General features: G+C 41.9%; 1 protein-coding gene across 2 annotated transcripts in view; it reads left to right on the top strand.

The window, feature by feature from the left end:
* Positions 1-13,797, top strand: part of A2ML1 (alpha-2-macroglobulin like 1) — a 49,154-nt gene extending 35,357 nt beyond the window's left edge. The window contains exons 30-36 of one of the 2 annotated variants that reach the window (XM_058558843.1): positions 5,303-5,518; positions 5,690-5,817; positions 5,956-6,046; positions 6,390-6,458; positions 12,278-12,380; positions 12,817-12,858; positions 13,369-13,797. In XM_058558843.1, coding sequence (XP_058414826.1) covers positions 5,303-5,518; positions 5,690-5,817; positions 5,956-6,046; positions 6,390-6,458; positions 12,278-12,380; positions 12,817-12,857 — 648 coding nt within the window. In that variant the 3' untranslated portion in view covers position 12,858; positions 13,369-13,797. Of the gene's footprint in view, positions 1-5,302; positions 5,519-5,689; positions 5,818-5,955; positions 6,047-6,389; positions 6,459-12,277; positions 12,381-12,816; positions 12,859-13,363 lie in introns of both variants that reach the window. The other variant, XM_058558842.1, reaches the window with a different exon arrangement.
* The last annotated feature ends 5,093 nt before the right edge of the window (positions 13,798-18,890 follow it).

Below are 18,890 nucleotides of genomic sequence, written 5' to 3'. Positions count from 1 at the left end.
AGTTTTCGCTCTCTTTATCATGTGTGATTCTGTTCTGATTATTTGGTTAGTGGTTACCATGAGGTTTGTGTAAAAAATCTCGTGGATGTGATAGTCCATTTGTTGATGGCCTCTTATTCCCTTAGACTAAGTCAATTTGATCCCTTTCCTCTTCCCCTTCTAAGTTATTGTTGTCACATCTTATTCCTTCTTGTGTTGTGAATTCGTGTTTAACATGATGAGGTTATGTTTATGCTTGGTGCTTATCTTCCCTTGATCTTTGGTTTTATATTTAAGTGTTTGCTAATCTATTTTGATAGAGGACTGCAATTTTGCTGGTTTTGTCGACCTATTTTCCTCCTAGTTCAAACCTTTGAATCCCATTTCCCATTTTTTCCTCAGGGGTGAGGGCCTTCTTGAGCACTTCTTGTAGTGGGCATCTTGTGGCAATGAACTCCCTTAGCTTTTGTTTATCTGGGATAGGTATTATTTCTCCATCATATCTGAAGGATATTTTTGCTGGATAGTGTATTCTTGGCTGAAAGTTTTTGTCCTTCAGAATTTTGAATATATTGTTCCACTCTCTCCTAGCCTGTAAAGTTTCTGTTGAGAAGTCGGCTGAGAGCCTGATAGGAAGTCCTTTGTATGTTATTTTATTTTGTCTAGTTGCCCTTAATATTTTTTCTTTGTCATTGACTTTTGTCAGCTTTACTACTATATGCCTTGGAGAGGGTCTTTTCCTGTTGATATATTTAGGAGATCTATTTATTTCATTCACTGGTATTTCCAGCTCCTTCTCCAGGTTTGGGAAGTTCTCAGATATTATATCTTTGAACAAGTTCTCTGCTCCTTTTTCCCTCTCTTCTCCCTCTAGAATACCTATAATCCTTATGTTGGATTTCCTAATTGAGTCGGATATTTCTTGGAGAGTTTCTTCATTTCTTTTTAATCTTAGTTCTCTTTCCTCCTCCATCTGGAGCATTTCTGCATTGCTGTCCTCAATATGCTAATTCTTTCCTCCATAAGCCTGATGCTTAAGGCTTCCAGATTTGTCTTTATCTCCCCTATTGTGTTTTTCATCTCTAAGATTTCTGATTGGTTTTTTTTTTACAGTTTCAATCTCTTTTGTGAAGAAACTCCTGATTTCATTGAATTGTCTATCTGTGTTTTCTTATATTTCATTAAGCTTTTTTACGATGGCTATTTTGAATTCTCTGTCATTAAGGTTATACATTTCTGTGCTTTCCAGGTTGACTTCTGGGTGCTTGTCATTTTCCTTTTGGTCTGGAGATTTAATATATTTTTGCATGGTGCCTGTCAGTGTTGGCTTGCTTTTCCTCATAGTGAAATATATGGTCGCAGTTTCCACTTGCTGCTGCTGGGTGGGGGTCAAGGGCTGTGTATTCTGGCCTGCCTCAATCCGCGAGCACTCTCGTCAGCCCCTGACTGATTTGAGTGGCTGAGTGGAGGCTGCTGGGAGAGAAGAGTGGGAATAGCTGGAGCTGGAGTGTGGGAACAACTGAGACTGCAGCACAGCTAGGCCAAAGCAGCTAGGGCTCGGGTGTTGGTGGGTTGAAGCAGCAGCAGCTGAAGTGCCACTGGGCCAAAGAAGCAGGGGCTGGAGTGCCACTGGGCAGAAGCTGCTGGAACTGGAGTGCACTGGGCTGAAGACAGTAGAGCTGGAGCACCGCTGGGCCAAAGAAGCTGCAAATGGAGTGTGCTGAGCCGAAGAAGGAGGAGCTGGAGTGTAGCTGGGCCAAAGAAGCTGGAACTGGAGTGCACTGAGCCGAGGAAGGAAGAGCTGGAGTGCTGCTGGGCCAAACAAGCTGGAACTGGAGTGCGCTGGGCCGAAGAAGGAGGAGCTGGAGTGCACTGGACCAAAGAAGGAGGAGCTGGGGCACCGCTGGGCCAAAGAAGCTGGAACTGGAGTGCGATGGGCCAAAGTTGCTGGTGCCAAGTCAGCTGGAGCCTGAGCACAGGCCAAGCCAAAGCCACTGGAGCCAGGGGTGGGGGGCAGTCAAGCTGAAGGAGGTGGGGGCGGGGCATGGTCCAGCCGAAGGAGCTGAGGCTGTGGCATGGGGACGCCAGGGAAGCTGGGGCCGTGACTTGGTCCAGCCAGTGCAGCTGGGGCTGTGGCATGGTGGGGCCTGAGCTTCTGCTGCCTCTGGTGCGGGGGCACAGGATCGCCTTGCTGCTGGTGGGGCCAAGGCACCTGGGGGCCGCTGCCTGTGGGGGTGGGGTGTGGTCACACTGCCCCTGCTGGTGGGGCCCGGGTGCCTCAGGGCTGCTGCCTCTGGGGACAGGGCTGAGCTGAAGTGCCACTGTGCTGAGGCGCCAGTCAGGTGGGCCGAGTCGGGGAGGGGTGCTTACTTTCGCCTCCCCTATCTCAGAGGTTTCTTGCCTCGCTGTCGCTCTCTGCTGTCCTGAGAGGCTAGCTTGTTGAAACTACCCTTGCAACAGTTCCGCTCCCTCTGCAGGGGTATCCCCTCTGGCTGTGAGGGGTCTTGGAGAGCGCCGGTTGTCATGCAGTGAGCCGCCCGTCCCCCTCCTCTGAGAGCCGCGTGGTCTCAGTCTCTGAGTCGCAGTCCTTGAGGAAGGAAAGGAGCTCCTCTTACCTCCTTCCACTTCCTCTGGGGATTCCAGCACCTCCATCCTCAGGTGTACGGCTGCCTGTGTGCCTCAGACGTCCCCTGTGTTGTGTGAATAGCTGTTGGAATATGAATGTCATTTTTGTTGTGTCTTAGAGGGGGAGAGTTCAATGGGGGAAGCTCACTCCGCCATGAGGCTGATGTCACTCTGACAATAATAATTTTTTTAATTGATGTCATAATAGTTTATAATATTGTGAGAGTCCAGTTGTACATTATTATTTGTCAGTCACCATATAAATGCACCCCTTCACCCCTTATGCCCACCCCCTATCTCCCTTCCCCCTGGTAACCACCAAACTGTGCTCTCTGTCCATGTGTTAGTTTATATTCCACATGTGAGAGAGGTCATACAGTGTTTGTCTTTCTCTGTCTGGCCTATTTCACTTAACATGATACCCTCCAGGTCCGTCCATGTTGTTGCAAATAGGATGATTTTTGTCTTTTTTAATGGCTGAATAGTATTCCATTGTGTATATATACCATATCTTCTTTATCTAATTGTCTGTTGATGGACGCTTGGGTTGCTTCCATGTCTTGGCTATAGTGAATAATGCTGCAATGAACATAGGAGTGCATAAGCCTCTTTGGATTGTTGATTTCAAGTTCTTTGGATAAGTACCCAGAAGCAGGATAGCTGGATCACAAGGTATTTCTATTTTTAATTTTTTGAGGTATCTCCATACTGTTTTCCATAGAGGCTGCACCAGTTTGCGTTCCCACTAGCAGTGAATAAGGGTTCCATTTTCTCCACATCCTCTCCAACATTTGTTATTTTTTGTCTTGGTGATTATAGCCATTCTCATGGGTGTAAGGTGATATCTTAGTGTAGTTTTGATTTGCATTTCCCTGATGATTAGTTATGTTGAACATCTTTTCATATGCTTAATGGCCATCTGTATATCTTCCTTGGAAAAATGTCTGTTCATACCCTCTGCCCATTTTTTGATTGGGTTATTTATTTTTTTGTTGTTCAGATGTGTGAGTTCTTTGTATATTATGGAGATTAACCCCTTGTTAGATATACGGTTTGCAAATATTTTCTCCCAGCTGCTGGGGGCAATAATAATTTTTAAAAAGTGTTGTGTCCACTTCCCTAGTGTAGCTCCTAATGCCAAGAGAGCCAAAAGCCAGTGCTGTTGATCATTGGCTTCAAAATCCTCCAATACAGGTGTGAGTCAATAATATATGAACAGATTTTAATAGATGGGGAGTGTCTGGTAAAGATGTTAAGAGCACTGAGCTTGAAGGGCCAGCCCCGTGGCTTAACGGTTAAGTGCGCGCGCTCCGCTGCTGGCGGCCCGGGTTCGGATCCCAGGTGCGTACCGACGCACCACTTCTCCTCCCATGGTGAGGCCACATCCCACATACAGCAACTAGAAGGTTGTGCAGCTGTGACATACAACTATCTACTGGGGCTTTGGGGGAAAAAAAAATAAATAAAATTATAAAAAAAAAAAAATGAGCACTGAGCTTGAATATGGTAATCACTTAAATGGAATTTTTAAAAATTATATGGTACTATGCTTCCTTATTTCAGAGAAATTCTTTTCCTAAAGTCAGGAAAGACTTCTTTCTACTTGTTGAGCCCTAAATAATTATAACTATAATTTTAGAAACAAGTGGATGAGATGTTTAGAACTCTCAGTGAGAGATGTATTTCAGAATTTTTTTCAATAAAATCCTTGGCTATTACAAGAAGTTCCATGTCAATCGCATTGGTTTTTCAGCTGATGATGAAGTCCTCTTCCTTGAATTGTTTCACACGTCCAAGCAATAAAGCCCTCCTTGACTCCAGTTCACAGAGGGTAGACAAAAAGTTGTTTGTAGATGGTTGAGCTGAACAGGTATGACTTGTTCACAGCTTCCCCAGGGTGGGTGACCTGTCTTCCTATTTTTATATGACAGTGTGATGTCTAAATATGGCTCCTCTTTTTCATTTGGGATGGGAAGAAGTGGAGTTCCTTTATTCTGTAATAGATATTTCACAAAGTGTCAAGCATGTAGAAATTCTCATAACACAGAGGGAGAGATGACAATTTTACTGAATGCCTTATTCTTTTTTTTCTTTCTCCTAGTCGTAATTTATATAAATAGTGTTTTCAAAAGGAAATGTTCAAACTACATGATGCCATGTTCTCTTAGTGACAGTTTATCTGTCTTATTCCAGATGAAGAAAAGATTGTTACATGGCATAATGGCTGAGAAGCCTTGGCCTGCAAGGAAGGATTTTCCAAGGATCTGCTGATACCCTCCCCAACTGTTCCATAGAAGATTATTAAACAGTTAACTTTGAAGAACATGCAATTTCTAGGGCTAACAAGTCACTGCTGTTTCCTCCCCAAATAAGGACACTGAAAAATTTGTACTAAACAGTTATCCACTTGCTTCTAACAACAGCCCCTTCTGAAGCTAGGTTTGGTTGCTGCATATGAATATATGAGATTAACCTAGTTGGATGTTTGATAATAACTTGATGGTGATTTTCTATACAGGCAAGATATTATGATTTTTGTGTCAGCCTCCCCAGCATTGGTGAATGTGGTTCTTAGATACTTAGAAGAGATATCATCCAAGATAGCAAACAATAACAAGATGTATAGGTTACAGGGTTGTTTGAGGTTAATTCCAACGGCTCACAAAATGGTAAGCATACACTTGATTGTTTTCCTCAGGATACTGTAGTCGCTCTCCAAGCTCTTGCCAAATATGCCAGTACTGTCTCTATATCATCTGGGAAAGTCAACCTGGCTGTAAAATCCACTGAGAATTTCCAGCGCACTTTCAACGTTCATGCTGCCAACCGGCTGGTATTACAGCAGGAGACTCTGCCCAATATCCCTGGAGTATACACATTGGAGGCCTCAGGCCAGGGCTGTGTCTACGTGCAGGTAAGCAGGGAGCCATGAGAACTAGTGTGCATTGGGAAGGAGGGTCTGAGGGCATCTTTGCCTCCGATAGAACCTTTTACCTATTATCTTATTTGTAAGGAAAGAGTTTGAACTGTACAATCTTTAAAGTTCTTCCCAACTCTGATTTGGTTATCTATTTACTCCTACTAGATGGTGCTGAGATACAATATTCTCCCTCCTAAAAATGTGGAGACCTTTAATCTTAGTGTGGAAATGGGAAAAGCTAGATGTGGGCAATCTACTTCACCGCGATCCTTGACTCTCACTATTCACACAAGGTGAGGAAAGCTGAGGTGGTGGTGGGGGCACCTGGATCATAGAAGCTAGGTCCGGGGTGTGTGTGTGTTTTGGGCATGCAGAGTGTGCTGAGAGGGAAAGTAATGGGCTCACACAGGTCTGCTTCTTTCTGCCTTCAGTTATGTGGGGAGTCGCAGCTCTTCCAATATGGCCATTGTGGAAGTGAAGATGCTTTCCGGGTTCAGTCCTATAGAGGGCACCAATCAGTTAGTAAGTGGCTTTTGTTTTCATCATTTAACTAGCTCCAAGGAGACCTAACATTATCATTAACAAGCTGGTGAAATGGGCATCATGGTATATATATATATATACATATATATATACTATATATATATGTATATGTATACACACACACACAACTGATTGTGTTATCTAAATGCACAAAGGCGCCTCAACTATATGAAATGGAACCTGTAATAATCTTGGTTCTCTTTTCTTAGCTTTTCCACAGTATATAGTGTTTCCTTGGTCATGACAGAGCTTTGGAAGATTACCGTAGGGGACAGGAAGGCTCTGGCTCTCAGTCTCCTTTTTCTTCCCCTTTCTTATTCAGATTCTCCAGCAACCCCTGGTGAAGAAGGTTGAATCTGGAACTGACACACTTAACATTTACTTGGAAGAGGTAGGTATTCAGGAACTGAACCACAGAGCTTGACTGCTTATGGATCTTTGCAGCTTCCCTTCTAATTGATATGTACTAGTGTCACAAATACAGGGACTAGGGACCTGAGAGAATGAGTCCACAACCACACAGTGACTTATGCCTCCGTGCTGGTACACCAAAAACCACCCTTGTGCACCTCCAGGACAGCACTGTCTAACAGATACAAAATGTGAGCCATCTATGTCACTTAAAATTTTCTAGTAGCCACATTTTAAAACGTAAACAGAAACAGATGAAATTAATTATTATTATTATTTTTTTTTTGGTGAGGAAGATTGGCCCTGAGCTAACATCTGATGCCAATTTGCCTGTTTTTGCTTGAGGAAGATTGTCACTGAGCTAACATCTGTGCCAATCTTTCTCTATTTTGTATGTGAGATGCTGCCACAGCAGGGCTTGATGAGCAGTGTGTAGGTCCGCGCCCGGGATCCAAACTTGCGAACTCTGGGCTGCTAAAGCAGAGCGCATGAACTTCACCACTATGCCACTGGGCCAGCCCCTGAAATTAATTTTAATAATATATCTTATTCAACCTTATGTACCCTAGATATTCTCATTTCACCATGTAATTAATATACAAAAGTGTTAATGAGATATCTACATTCATTTTTTTTTCTTACTACGTTTGAACTCTAGTGTGTATTTATTTTACGCTTACAGCACATAGCAATTCTGACTGGTCACATTTGAAGTGCTCAGTAGCCACATGCAACATGATTGCTCTAGAGTATAACATGGTGGTTAATAGCAGAGGCTTTGATGCCAACTGCCTGGGCTAAAATCCTGGTTCTGGCATCAGCTGCATAACTTTGGGTGAGCTGTCAAATGTCTGTTTCCTCAGCTGTAAAATGAGGGTGGGGACTGGTGAAAAGAGTCATCTATCTCACAGAGCTTTTGAAAGAATTAAATGATTTAAGACATGAAAATATTAGAACTCTCCCTGGCATTGAGTAAACCCTCCATAAACATTAGCTATGGCTATTATTTTAATTTAATATTAATATTAATTAGACTAATTGTATGTAACCTTTCATTTCAACAAAACAAGAAATTCTCAAGGACTAGTAATGTTCTACAAATTGTTACAATGCCTACTTCATCACATTCTATTCAACACAAGGAACAAAGGTAACCTTGTTATATAACTGACAGACAAGAGTGTCCCAAATTAAAATTTGCTGTTGTTAGTAACATCCATTTCCAGCCCCCTGCCCCACACTGACTCATTCGTCTAACTATGGTTTTCTTATCTTCAGGGAGCCAGGGGTTTGTTATTGTGAGTGAGCCCTGGATAGTTTCTTTTGAGACAACTCTTGTTAGTCTGTCAGCAACAACCCTCATGATGATGTATTTGTTTAAAATTTTTGCAAAGTTTGTGATGTTTTCATATGCACCTTCTTTGAGTATCACAAAGCAACCCTCCTTTTTTTTTCTTTCTGAGGGAGATTTTCCCTGAGCTAACATCTGTTGCCAATCTTCCTCTATTTTGTTTATTGGCCGCCACCACAGAATGGCTACCGACAAGTGGTGTAAGTCTGCGCCTGGGAACCGAACCCAGGCTGCCAAACTGGAGCACGCTGAACTTAACCATTTGGCCACAGGGGCAGGCCCAACGCTCCTTATATATTAGGAGTCTGAGGCCTGGAGTGATAGAGTAAGAAAGAATGGCTCATCCGAGTCAATGCTGTTTGTGAGTGGCCAAGTGGGGAGCAGAACTTCAGAAGTTTAGTTTCCACAACACCATTCCTGAGACTGGAACGACCTGCTCATCAGCGTATCCAGCTGGATTCATCAGTCAGCTTCTAACTTGACATATCAAGTCTAATGGTCTAAAATCCAATGTTCAGGGGCTGGCCCCATGGCTTAGTGGTTAAGCACGCATGCTCCACTACTGGCGGCCCAGGTTCGGATCCCGGGCGCACACCGATGCACCGCTTGTCCGGCCATGCTGAGGCCGAGTCCCACGTACAGTAACTAGAAGGATGTGCAACTATGACATACAACTATCTACTGGGGCTTTGGGGGGGAAATAAAAAGGAGGAGGATTGGCATGGATGTTAGCTCAGGGCTGATCTTCCTCACAAAAAAAATAAATAAATAAAATCCAATGTTCATAATTATATCTGTGATTATTTCCCCTTTCTGTGTATCTTCTCCCCTTTTCTCTTGATCAGTTTCACCAAAGAACAATCTTATTCACATTTAACAAAAATAGCTTTTGGTTTCATTCATCTTCTCTGCTGTTTTTTGTTATTTGTTTGGTTGATTTTGGTGCTCTATTTTATTAATTTCTTCCTTATCTTTATTATTTCTTTTCTTCTTCTTTACTTTGGACTGGAGGAAGGGGGAAAGAGATATTTTCTGTTACTCTTTTTCTGATTTCTTAACTTGAATCTGAATTTTGTTATTTTTAGTCTTTCTTATTTTCTAATGAATTTAAACTATAAATTTGCCTCTAAGTACATTCTATCTCTGTCTCACAATTTTTGACAAGAATTGTTTTCATTACCATTTAGTTCTATATCCTAATGATTTTAGAAATATGTGTTATTTTCAAAGCCATCTTTTTGTTATTAATTTCTAATTTTATTGCATTATAGTCTTTGTGACAGTGATACTCTGGAACATATTGTAGGTTTTTTTTGTTTTTATTTTTTATTTTTTTTGCTGAGGAAGATTTGCCCTGAATTAACCTCTGTGCCAATCTTCCTCTATTTTGTGTGTGGGTTGCCGCCACACACAGCACGGCCGCTGATGAGTAGTGTATGTCCACACCTGGGAACCAAACCCAGGCTGCTGAAGCGGGGGCATGCCAAACTTAACCACTAGGCCGTGGGGCCAGCTCCTTGAAATTTCTTTTGTGACCTAATACATGGTCTTTTTTTTTTTGGAAACGTTCAGTGTGTGCTCCAAAACAATGTCTATTTCTTTTCTCTTGGGTATAAATTTGATCTAGATCTAAAAGTCCAAGATCACTATTTCTATTGTTCATGTCTTTGATATCTCTGCTTATTTTTCTGCTTGCTCTAACAGTTTCTGAAAAGGATATGTTAAAATTTCTAATTACAATTGTTGATTTATCAATTTATCTATCCATTTCTGTCAGTTGTTTCTTAACATTTTGCAACCACATAATTGATTATATGTATTTTTATGAACATATCTTCTTATTCAATTTACCTTTCATTAGTATACACTGTCCTTTTTTTTTTTTTGTGAAGAAGATCAGCCCTGAGCTAACAGCCAATGCCAATCCTCCCCTTTTTTTCCTGAGGAAGATTGGCCCTGGGATAACATCCGTGCCCATCTTCCTCTACTTTATATGGGACACTGCTACAGCATGGCTTGACAAGCGGTGTGTCGGTGCACTCCGGGGATCGGAACCTGCGAACCCCCGGGCCACCGAAGCGCAGCGTGCACTCAACTGCTGCACCACCAGGCGGGCCCCTATGCTGTCCTTCTTTTACCCTTATTATACATGTGTGTATATATCTTAGATTCCTACAGACATACACAATTTTTTTGCCTTAGATTCCAAGGGTACAGATATTAAGACCTATCCCAGCTTGCTTTTGGTTTATATTAGTTATTTACCTTAAATCTTTATGGTAACTAAATGATAGACAAGAACAGTTGTTCTAAAAATATTTGGTTTCAGGAGCCCTTTATACTCTTAAATTACTGCGGACTCAAATTGCTTATGGTGATGTGGGTTACATCTATTGACATTAATCATATTAGAAACTAAAACTGAGAAAATCTTAAAGTATTTATTAATTCGTTTAAAATAACAATAATAGGGGCCAGCCCCGTGGTGTAGCAGTTAAGTGCGTACACTCCACTAACGGTAGCCCGGGTTCGGATCCTGGGTGCGCACCGACGCACCGCTTGTCTGGCCACGCTGTGGTGGCATCCCACGTATAGCAACTAGAAGGATGTGCAACTATGACATACAACTATCTACTGGGGTTTTGGGGAGAAAAAGGGGAACGAAAAGGAGGAGGATTGGCAATAGATGTTACCTCAGGGCCGGTCTTCCTCAGCAAAAAGAGGAGGATTAGCATGGATGTTAGCTCAGGGCTGATCTTCCTCACAAAATAAATAAATAAATAAAATAAAATAAAATAAAAATAATAAACTAACGACATTTTAATATAAATAACATTTTTATGAAAAATACCTGTATTTTCCAAAATTTAAAAAATGAGAATAGCAGATTGTTTTATATTTTTGCTTTACTATCTGACTTAGTTGAAGAGAGTAAAATTCTCTTATCTGCTTCTGCATTCAATCTGTTGCTGTACCACACATTGGGTAGCCCCTGTACACTTATAAGAGGATGAAAGTGAAAAAGGAAAATAATGGTTTAGTATTTTTTTTTGTGTGTGAGGAAGATCAGCCCTGAGCTAACATCCGATGCCAATCCTCCTCTTTTTTCTTTTGCTGAGGAAGACCGGCCCTGAGCTACTATCCGTGCCCATCTTCCTCTACTTTATATGGGATGCCACCACAGCATGGCCTGACAAGCAGCGCGTTGGTGCGCGCCCGGGATCCGAACCTGCGTGAACCCTGGGCCGCCGAAGCGGAGCGCGCGCACTTAACCACTGTGCCACTGGGCTGGCCCCAATATCTTAGTATTATTCCAAAAATAATTCTGATCTTACAGACCCCCCAGATACAGTCTTGGGGATTCCTGAGAGTTCCTGGACCACAGTTTGAGAAGCACTGTACCACAAGAACCTTGTAAATCTCTTCCAATTAGGTGTTTACAACTCCATATCTAAATTTATAACTTGAAACTTCTTTTCTTGTTATATTAGATTAATTTATGCAATTGTCTTAAATTCTCCACTCACTTATTCAATAAATATTTCTTGAGCAACCAATATATGCCAGACACTCTTCTAAGTGATGGAGATGTAGCAGTGAAAAACAATAGACATGATCCCTGCCTTCGTGGAATTGATATTTTACTGGAGAGACGAACAATATGCAAGTTTTTAAAAATTACGTATGTCAGGGCCAGCCTGGTAGTGCAGCGGTTGAGTTCATGTGCTCTGCTTGGGCGGCCAGGGTTGGCCAGTTCAGATCCTGGGCGTGGACCTGCTCACTGCTCATCAAGCCATGCTGAGGCAGGTCTCACATAGAAGAGCTCCAACTCCACAACTATGATGTGCAACTATGTACTGAGGCCTTGGGGAGAAAAAAAAAGAAAAAAAAGAGGAAGAATGGCAACAGATGTTAGCTCAGGGCCAATGTTCCTCAAAAAAAAATTACATGTATATGTGTACGCACACACATACATTACTGCTCAGTAGTAATAAATGCTCCACAGGATAAGGGAATAAAGAGTTATGGTAGGGTTAGCCCAGGATGTGACTATTTTAAAATAAGTTTGTCAGGAAAGTCCTCTCTAAGAGATGTAATCTGATCAGAGACCTATATGAAGAGAGAAGACCAATACGGAACATGGAGCTGTTGGAGTAAAATGGAAGTCTCTTTGGCCACGTTGATTAATTTAGTGGAGGAGCCATGGGTTAGAGTAGACCAAGAATGGAAGGAACTGTTTTACAGAAGGGCCAGGAAGCTGTAAGATCCTAAGAAGAAAGAGCCAGGAAGTCAGCAGGAGGCAATATTTTTAAGACTGGCATAGGGCAGAAGGGACAGGTAGAAGAGTTTCAGAAAATCTGTGTGAAGACAAGAGTCTTGACCTCCGTATTACATAGAATGTTATTTTCACTTTAGTTGTAATGTGATTTTGTCTATCTTCCCCACAGCTCAGTAAGAAGACTCAGACCTATACCTTCACCATCAGCCAAAGTGTATTGGTCACCAACCTGAAACCAGCAACCATCAAAGTCTATGACTACTACCTACCAGGTGAGGGCTGAGATTTACCTGCATCTCCCAACACATTTCTGCCTCATTCTTTATGATCTCTCTTAATTTTACAAATACGCCTTCCCAAGCCAAGGAGCACATAATTTTATTATCTAATCTAAAACATTTTAATTCAATTATATGCCATTTTAAAATGTCTTCTGCCCTAGAGATATATTTTATATGATCTGGTCCATAGACTAAAAGAACAATACGGACAATTGTTCTCTAAGAGCTAACTATTCTCAATATTTTTGATATGATTAATAATTTACCACAAGCAAATTAGTGCAAATATTAGTGATTGGAGCCTTCCTGTAATTCTGAATATGCTCATAACCTCTGGAAAGGGCTAAAGCAGTAGCTTTTATGAAATATTTTCTCTCTGAATGTATGAGGCCTGCAATGTGATAATATACGCCATTTCATTTTACAGATGAACAGGCAACAATTCAGTATTCTGATCCCTGTGAATGAGGTAAGCCCAGGGGAAGAAGGGTGGGCATTTGGGGTAGGGTGTAGTATTCAGAAGTTAAGAGGACCTCCTTCTGAGTTACTGTTATTGTCTTTTGGAAGCTTATTTTTGATAGAACATGGGCTTTCCTTTTTTGTCCTACACGCTTGAAGAAAGAGTAATAATCTCCATAGTTCACATCAGAAGAAGCTAGTAGTGGCATTTGTATGAGGGGTTTTGTGTGATTTTTAAAAACAATATTTTTCCTATCAGATTGAAAATTGATTAATTTTTCCTAATTATTTTTACATTGTTCATCTTTGTTATATAAAAATACTAAGACAGATTACCTGATTCTTCTCCCCTGAGATAACACTATTAATAATCTCATCATGCATTTGTGAGATTTTTTTCTTGATAGAGATATCAGGATACCTGACATCTCTTGTAGGAAAAAGCTCTTCTATAATTATGAAGACCTGAACATCATGATGTTTTCTTCTGTTTTTGTGTTTGTTTTTCTCCCCAGGATAGAAGTTGGAAAGAGACTAAATTAATCCTCTATGACATTACTGGACAGCATTCTTCTGCCTCTTAAAGCAGAACTCATTCAATTAAATAATTTTATTTCTTGAATTGACTAAAAAGTAGATGAAGATGAACATGCCTGAACCTCAGCTTCATAGCTTCGTAGATGCATCGGTGCCAGAATAAAGGGCTGGGGGAGATGGGGTAGGAATAATACCAAACGAGGAATTACATGAGAAGGACCCTCGGGGAGGATAGGAGGTGTAGCCATTCTGTTTAGCCGTTTAGGGGACTCTGCAGAGAGGAGATGGTGGTAGAGAGTGATCCAGGGAAGATAAGAATGTCTTCCTGGAGAGTAAATTTAACGGAAAATGTAAATTAGGGCTTTGGATATAGACTAAAAAAAATAAATTTTCTTTTCTTTGAAAAAATCTGTGCACTTGGCTCTGTGCATCTTGCTGTGGATGTCAAAGGTTCTGTTTAAAGATGATAATCATCCTTTAACAAAAACTCACAATTTGGCTTGTTCCTTAAACTTTTTGACCCAGACTTCTCAAAGAATCATGTTAAAATACAGGAAGGGATCAGAGAAGAGAATCCTAATTAACTGGATTGTGTGCAGCCAGCCCGTCACTGCAGGGCAAGCAGTGATTGATAACAAGAAGAGTGGCTGGCCAGGACACCCTCTCCACCTCTGCTTTTCTCCTGCATGATCTTCCCAGCCTTCTCCCACACAGGATACCTATCGTTGTGTAAGCTCTTCCTTGGAGCAATATTTTTGTTTTGGAAACAGAGGTTTGGAGGCAAAGGGATGGGGGGAAATATGAGTAATATTTAAACAGAGAAGATTCTCTAGGTAATTACACCCTAGGAAATTGCACTCTAGGTAATTACACCCTTTACCCTGAATGTCCACACTCAGATCTTGCTCCTTTAGATCATAAACTCTAACAGAAAGGATCAGGGGAAAGTAAGTCCATGACGTAGAGAGGGTTAAGAAATTTGGGAGAGAGATATATTTCCCTAAGCCCAGGGCCACACTTGGATAAACTATTCATCTCCTGTCTCCTCCACCCTAGACTCTGCCCTGGTCCTCCTAGGAGTTCCCAAAGTGAGAGAAGGTGGGGAACATACCCAGAGGAGGTCATCTCCAAGTCTGCCTTACCCTTCAGAATCAAGCGAAGAGGACAGGGAGAACTTTATAGAAAAGAGGGCAGTCATGAAAGCTCCTCCTCTCACTGAAAGCTCCACCTCTGCATCTTGGGTCCGGAGCTCCTACCAGAACTTTCCTTTTTTTTGCAATGGAAGGAAGTAGTGATCCTCAAGACTTAAGAAGTTATATCTGGGCAGAATACATTTTAAATGTTCACAAAAACTCTTTCTTCTCGTATCTCTTGGGTTTCAGAGAGGAGAAAAAGAATATTCTTATGACTTAAAAGATCAACGATACTGTATAGAAGGATGTTTATGAAAAAATTTACATTGTTCAACTTACTGAAATGTAAACCTTTGTGCATATTTGAGAAGCAAGGTGATTGTAAAGATTAAAGTGATGTTGGTATTGTAGTACTTATGGTAAATACTCAACACATACATTTGTTATATGTCAGGTACTTTACAGGGCTGGGAATGCAAAAATAAATAAAATGGGGTTTCTGTCCTTAAGGAGCTCACAGACTAGCGCAGAGAGAAAACAAACAAATTAACAGTTACAATATGGTGAGACAAAAAATGATAGAAGAAAGTACAAAAAGCTGTGGGGATACGTAGGAGAGGCGCCTTCCGGGACTGAGGTGTAGAGGGTGGTCAGGAAAAGCTTCTCCGGGTGATGCCTGGGCTGGGTGAGCAGCAACCGGAAAAGGAGAGAGGAAGCAGGTTTGGGCAAGGTGGGCCACATGGGAAAGGAAAGAGGTGGAAGAAAGCGTGGTATTTCGCCCAAGTAGTTCAGTGTACTCGTGGATAGCGTGTGTGCACGTGTGTGTGAGCGCGCGCGTGTGTGTCCTGGGGAAGTAGATGTTAGATCAAGAGTTGCTTCTCAGAAAGATCATTCTAGCAACAGAGTGAAGAATGGCGTAGAGAAGGGTGAAGCTGAAGTCCTCAAAACTATTTAGGAGATGGCTGCGCTAGTCCAGGCGAAAGCTGGTGCACCAGCAGTGGGGATGAAGGAGCGGGACATCTCTAAGAGTTACTCAGCTGCGGGGCCCACCCAGTGGTGTAGTGGTTAAGTTCTCGCTCTCCACTTAGGTGGCCTGGGGTTCGTGGGTTTGGATCCAGGGTGCAGATCTACCCACCGCTCATCAAGCCATGCTGTGGTGGCATCCTATATACAAAGTAGAGGGAGATGGGCACAGATGTTACTCAGGCACCATCGTCCTCACCAAAAAGAGGAAGGTTGGCAACGGATGTTAGCTCAGGGCTAATCTTCCTCACACACACACAAAAAGTTACTCAACTCAGGAGCTAGCATCAGGAAGACTTCATGATGTCAAAGACAAAATGCACCAGACGATTAAGGAAGTGGTTTTATTCAGGCTATTGCAATAGAGAACATGTTCATTAATGAGGAATGTCTCACAGAAAAAGAAGGGGACCTGAGGTTTTGTAGAGGTAGAAGAACAAGGGAGTCATGCGTGAATCCTATTGGAATCATGAGGAAGGGTGGAGATGGGTCTTTTCACGGAATATACGAGAGCACGTTAGCTATTTCTCTGGAACACAAAAGGTAGGCGGTGCTTGGAAAACAAAAGGATAGGAGAATTTCTTAACTGGCCCATTTTCCAGAAGCACAGGGCTCAGGTAAAGCTCACCACTGTCAATGACTAATTGGATGTAAGACAGGAGAGTCCAGGAGAAGTCTAGGAAAACTGCCAGAATTCTAGACTGTAGACTATGTAGGAGAGGAAAACTTTTCCTCTACCCTCTTACATTCAGTGGCAGGGGCCTGTGAATTAAACTGGCAAAAGATAGAGTAACAGAAGAAACTGTTTATTTCACATGCACATTGTCGCTTCACAGGAAAAAAGTGAAAACCCCAAGAATTGCTTAGGCACAGCATCTTATATTACCATTTTAACAAAGGGTGATAAATTGTGGAGAAGCGACAAAACAATGGAAAAGAGGTTTGGGCTTCTAGGGGTGGTAAATTGTGGGAATGTAAATATATGGGGGAAAGGAATAGAAGATAGAGGTTATTTTAGTAGTGTTTGTGCAGATACAAGTCAGTGCCAACTTCCCTCTCCTGTGATAAGGGTTGCTCTCCTCCTGGTATGGTAGACAGGAGAGGAGACACCTTCACAGGGGGAAATTTATGCCCTGCTTTCAGGCAGAAAGGGGAAGGGCAGAGAGTTCCTTCTGCGTCTGCCCCTGTAGCTCCATCTTTGGACTTCCAGCCTCACACTTACTTCTCCAGGAATCCCAAACTACATTTAGTTCCCAGTTTCTATTTTGCTCTCTGGTAATTTTGATATGTGCTTTTTATTATGCTGCTTGGAAAGCCTTTCCATCTCTCCTACCTGGAAGACTTCCACTAGTCCCGTCAGGTGTGGTCTTCACGATGTGTTTTCTATTCTAGTAAGTTCTTTCCCCAAGAACTCCTCTCTGTTCCTACAGCACTTTGTGCTTCCCAAGAGAACTTACAGCGTTCACATCTCCCCACCAGAATGTAAGATCCTTGAGTGTTTGTACCCCATAGTATACACATCTAATGCTTCCCTGTTATTCATTCTCTTCTTCCACACTAACAAAAGCACAATTTTATTTGGAGCAGCGATGTGCCAGACTAAAATACTCACCTTCTCAGAATCGTTAGCAGTTAGGGGTGACCGTGTGGCAGAATTATAGCCAACAAAAAGTAACTGGAAGTCTCTGGAAATAAATCACTTCTGAATAAAATGACAAAGCTTCACAAAAGGAAAGGTTTGTCCCTGCCATCTTCTTCCTGACTTGAACAAGGACAAGGTTCCCGGAGGAGGAGCAGCCATTTTGCAACCATGCGGATAAAAGCCCTAGACTGAAGGTGAGAAAGCAGAGAGAGAAAAGGATCTGGGGTGCTTGACGACATTGCTGATCCAGCCTGGACTGTGTGCTCTTGGACATTTTGGATAGACAATGAGAAAAATAAATGGTTTACTTTTAATTTTTTTAACTTTTTATTGAACTATAATAAACATACAGAAAGTACACATTTCATAAGTGTGTAGTTCAATGAATTTTCACCAGCTGAAAACATCCATGTAACTAGCATCTAGAACATTACCAGCATCCTTAAAGCCCACTCTCCAATTTTGGTCACCAATCTCCAAGAGTAGCCACAACACTGACTTCTAAGGCATAGATTATATTTACCTATTCTCTTTGCCTATAAAAACAAGAATATGTAAGAATATGGATGGTTGCTTCTGGCTTATTTTCCTCAACTGTATGTTTATGATATTCACTGATACTGTTGTGTGTAGTTATACATCCTTCATTCTCATTGCTACATTGCATTCCATTGCATGCATATACCTCAATTTATTTGTCCATTCTACAATTGCTGGGAAGTTGGGTAGTTTCAGATTTTTCTTGCTATGAATATTCTAACACATGTCTTTTTGTGAATATGTTGTACACATTTATATTGAGTGTATACCTAGGAGTACGTAGGGTCATAGGGTATACATATGTTCCACTTTAATAGATACTACAAAACCATTTTCCAACTTACATTCCCAATAGCAATGTATGAGAATTCCTGTTATTTCACATTTTTGCCAACACTTTAGTATCTCCTGACTTGTTTATTTTAGCCATTAGGTAGGTGTACACTGGTATTGCATTAGTTTTTAATTTGTATTTTAATAGTAACTAATAAAGCTGAGCATTTTTTTAAGTTGATTGGCCATGTGGATATCCTTTTTTTAAAAAAAAAACAGCTTTATTGGGCCGGCCCCATGGTGTAGCAGTTAAGTGCATGCACTCTGTTGCTGGTGGCTGGGTTCGGATCCTGGGCGCGCACCGATGCACCACTTGTCAGGCCATGCTGTGGCGGCGTCCCATATAAAGTGGAGGAAGATGGGCATAGATGTTAGCCCAGGGCCAGTCTTCCTCAGCAAAAAGAGGAGGATTGGCATGGATGTTAGCTCAGGGCTGATCTTCCTCACGTACACACACACACAAAACAGCTTTATTGAGATATAATTCACATACCATACAATTCACATCTTTAAAGTGTACAATTCAATGGTTGTTAGTACATTCACAGATACGTGCAACCATCACCACAGTCAATTTTTTTTTTGTGTGTGAGGAAGATCAGCCCTGAGCTAACATTCATGCTAATCCTCCTCTTTTTACTGAGGAAGACCAGCTCTGAGCTAACATCTATTGCCAATCCTCCTCCTTTTCTTTCCCCCAGAGCCCCAGTAGACAGTTGTATGTCATAGTTGCACATCCTTCTAGCTGCTGTATGTGGGACGCGGCCTCAGCATGGCCGGAGAAGCGGTGCGTCGGTGCGCGCCTGGGATCCGAACCCGGGCTGCCAGTAGCGG

The sequence above is a fragment of the Diceros bicornis genome, chromosome 17, assembly GCF_020826845.1.
Source record: "Diceros bicornis minor isolate mBicDic1 chromosome 17, mDicBic1.mat.cur, whole genome shotgun sequence".
NCBI lineage: Eukaryota > Metazoa > Chordata > Mammalia > Perissodactyla > Rhinocerotidae > Diceros > Diceros bicornis.
Note: the sequence above shows the minus strand (reverse complement) of the source record. Positions and strands in the feature narration are given on the sequence as shown.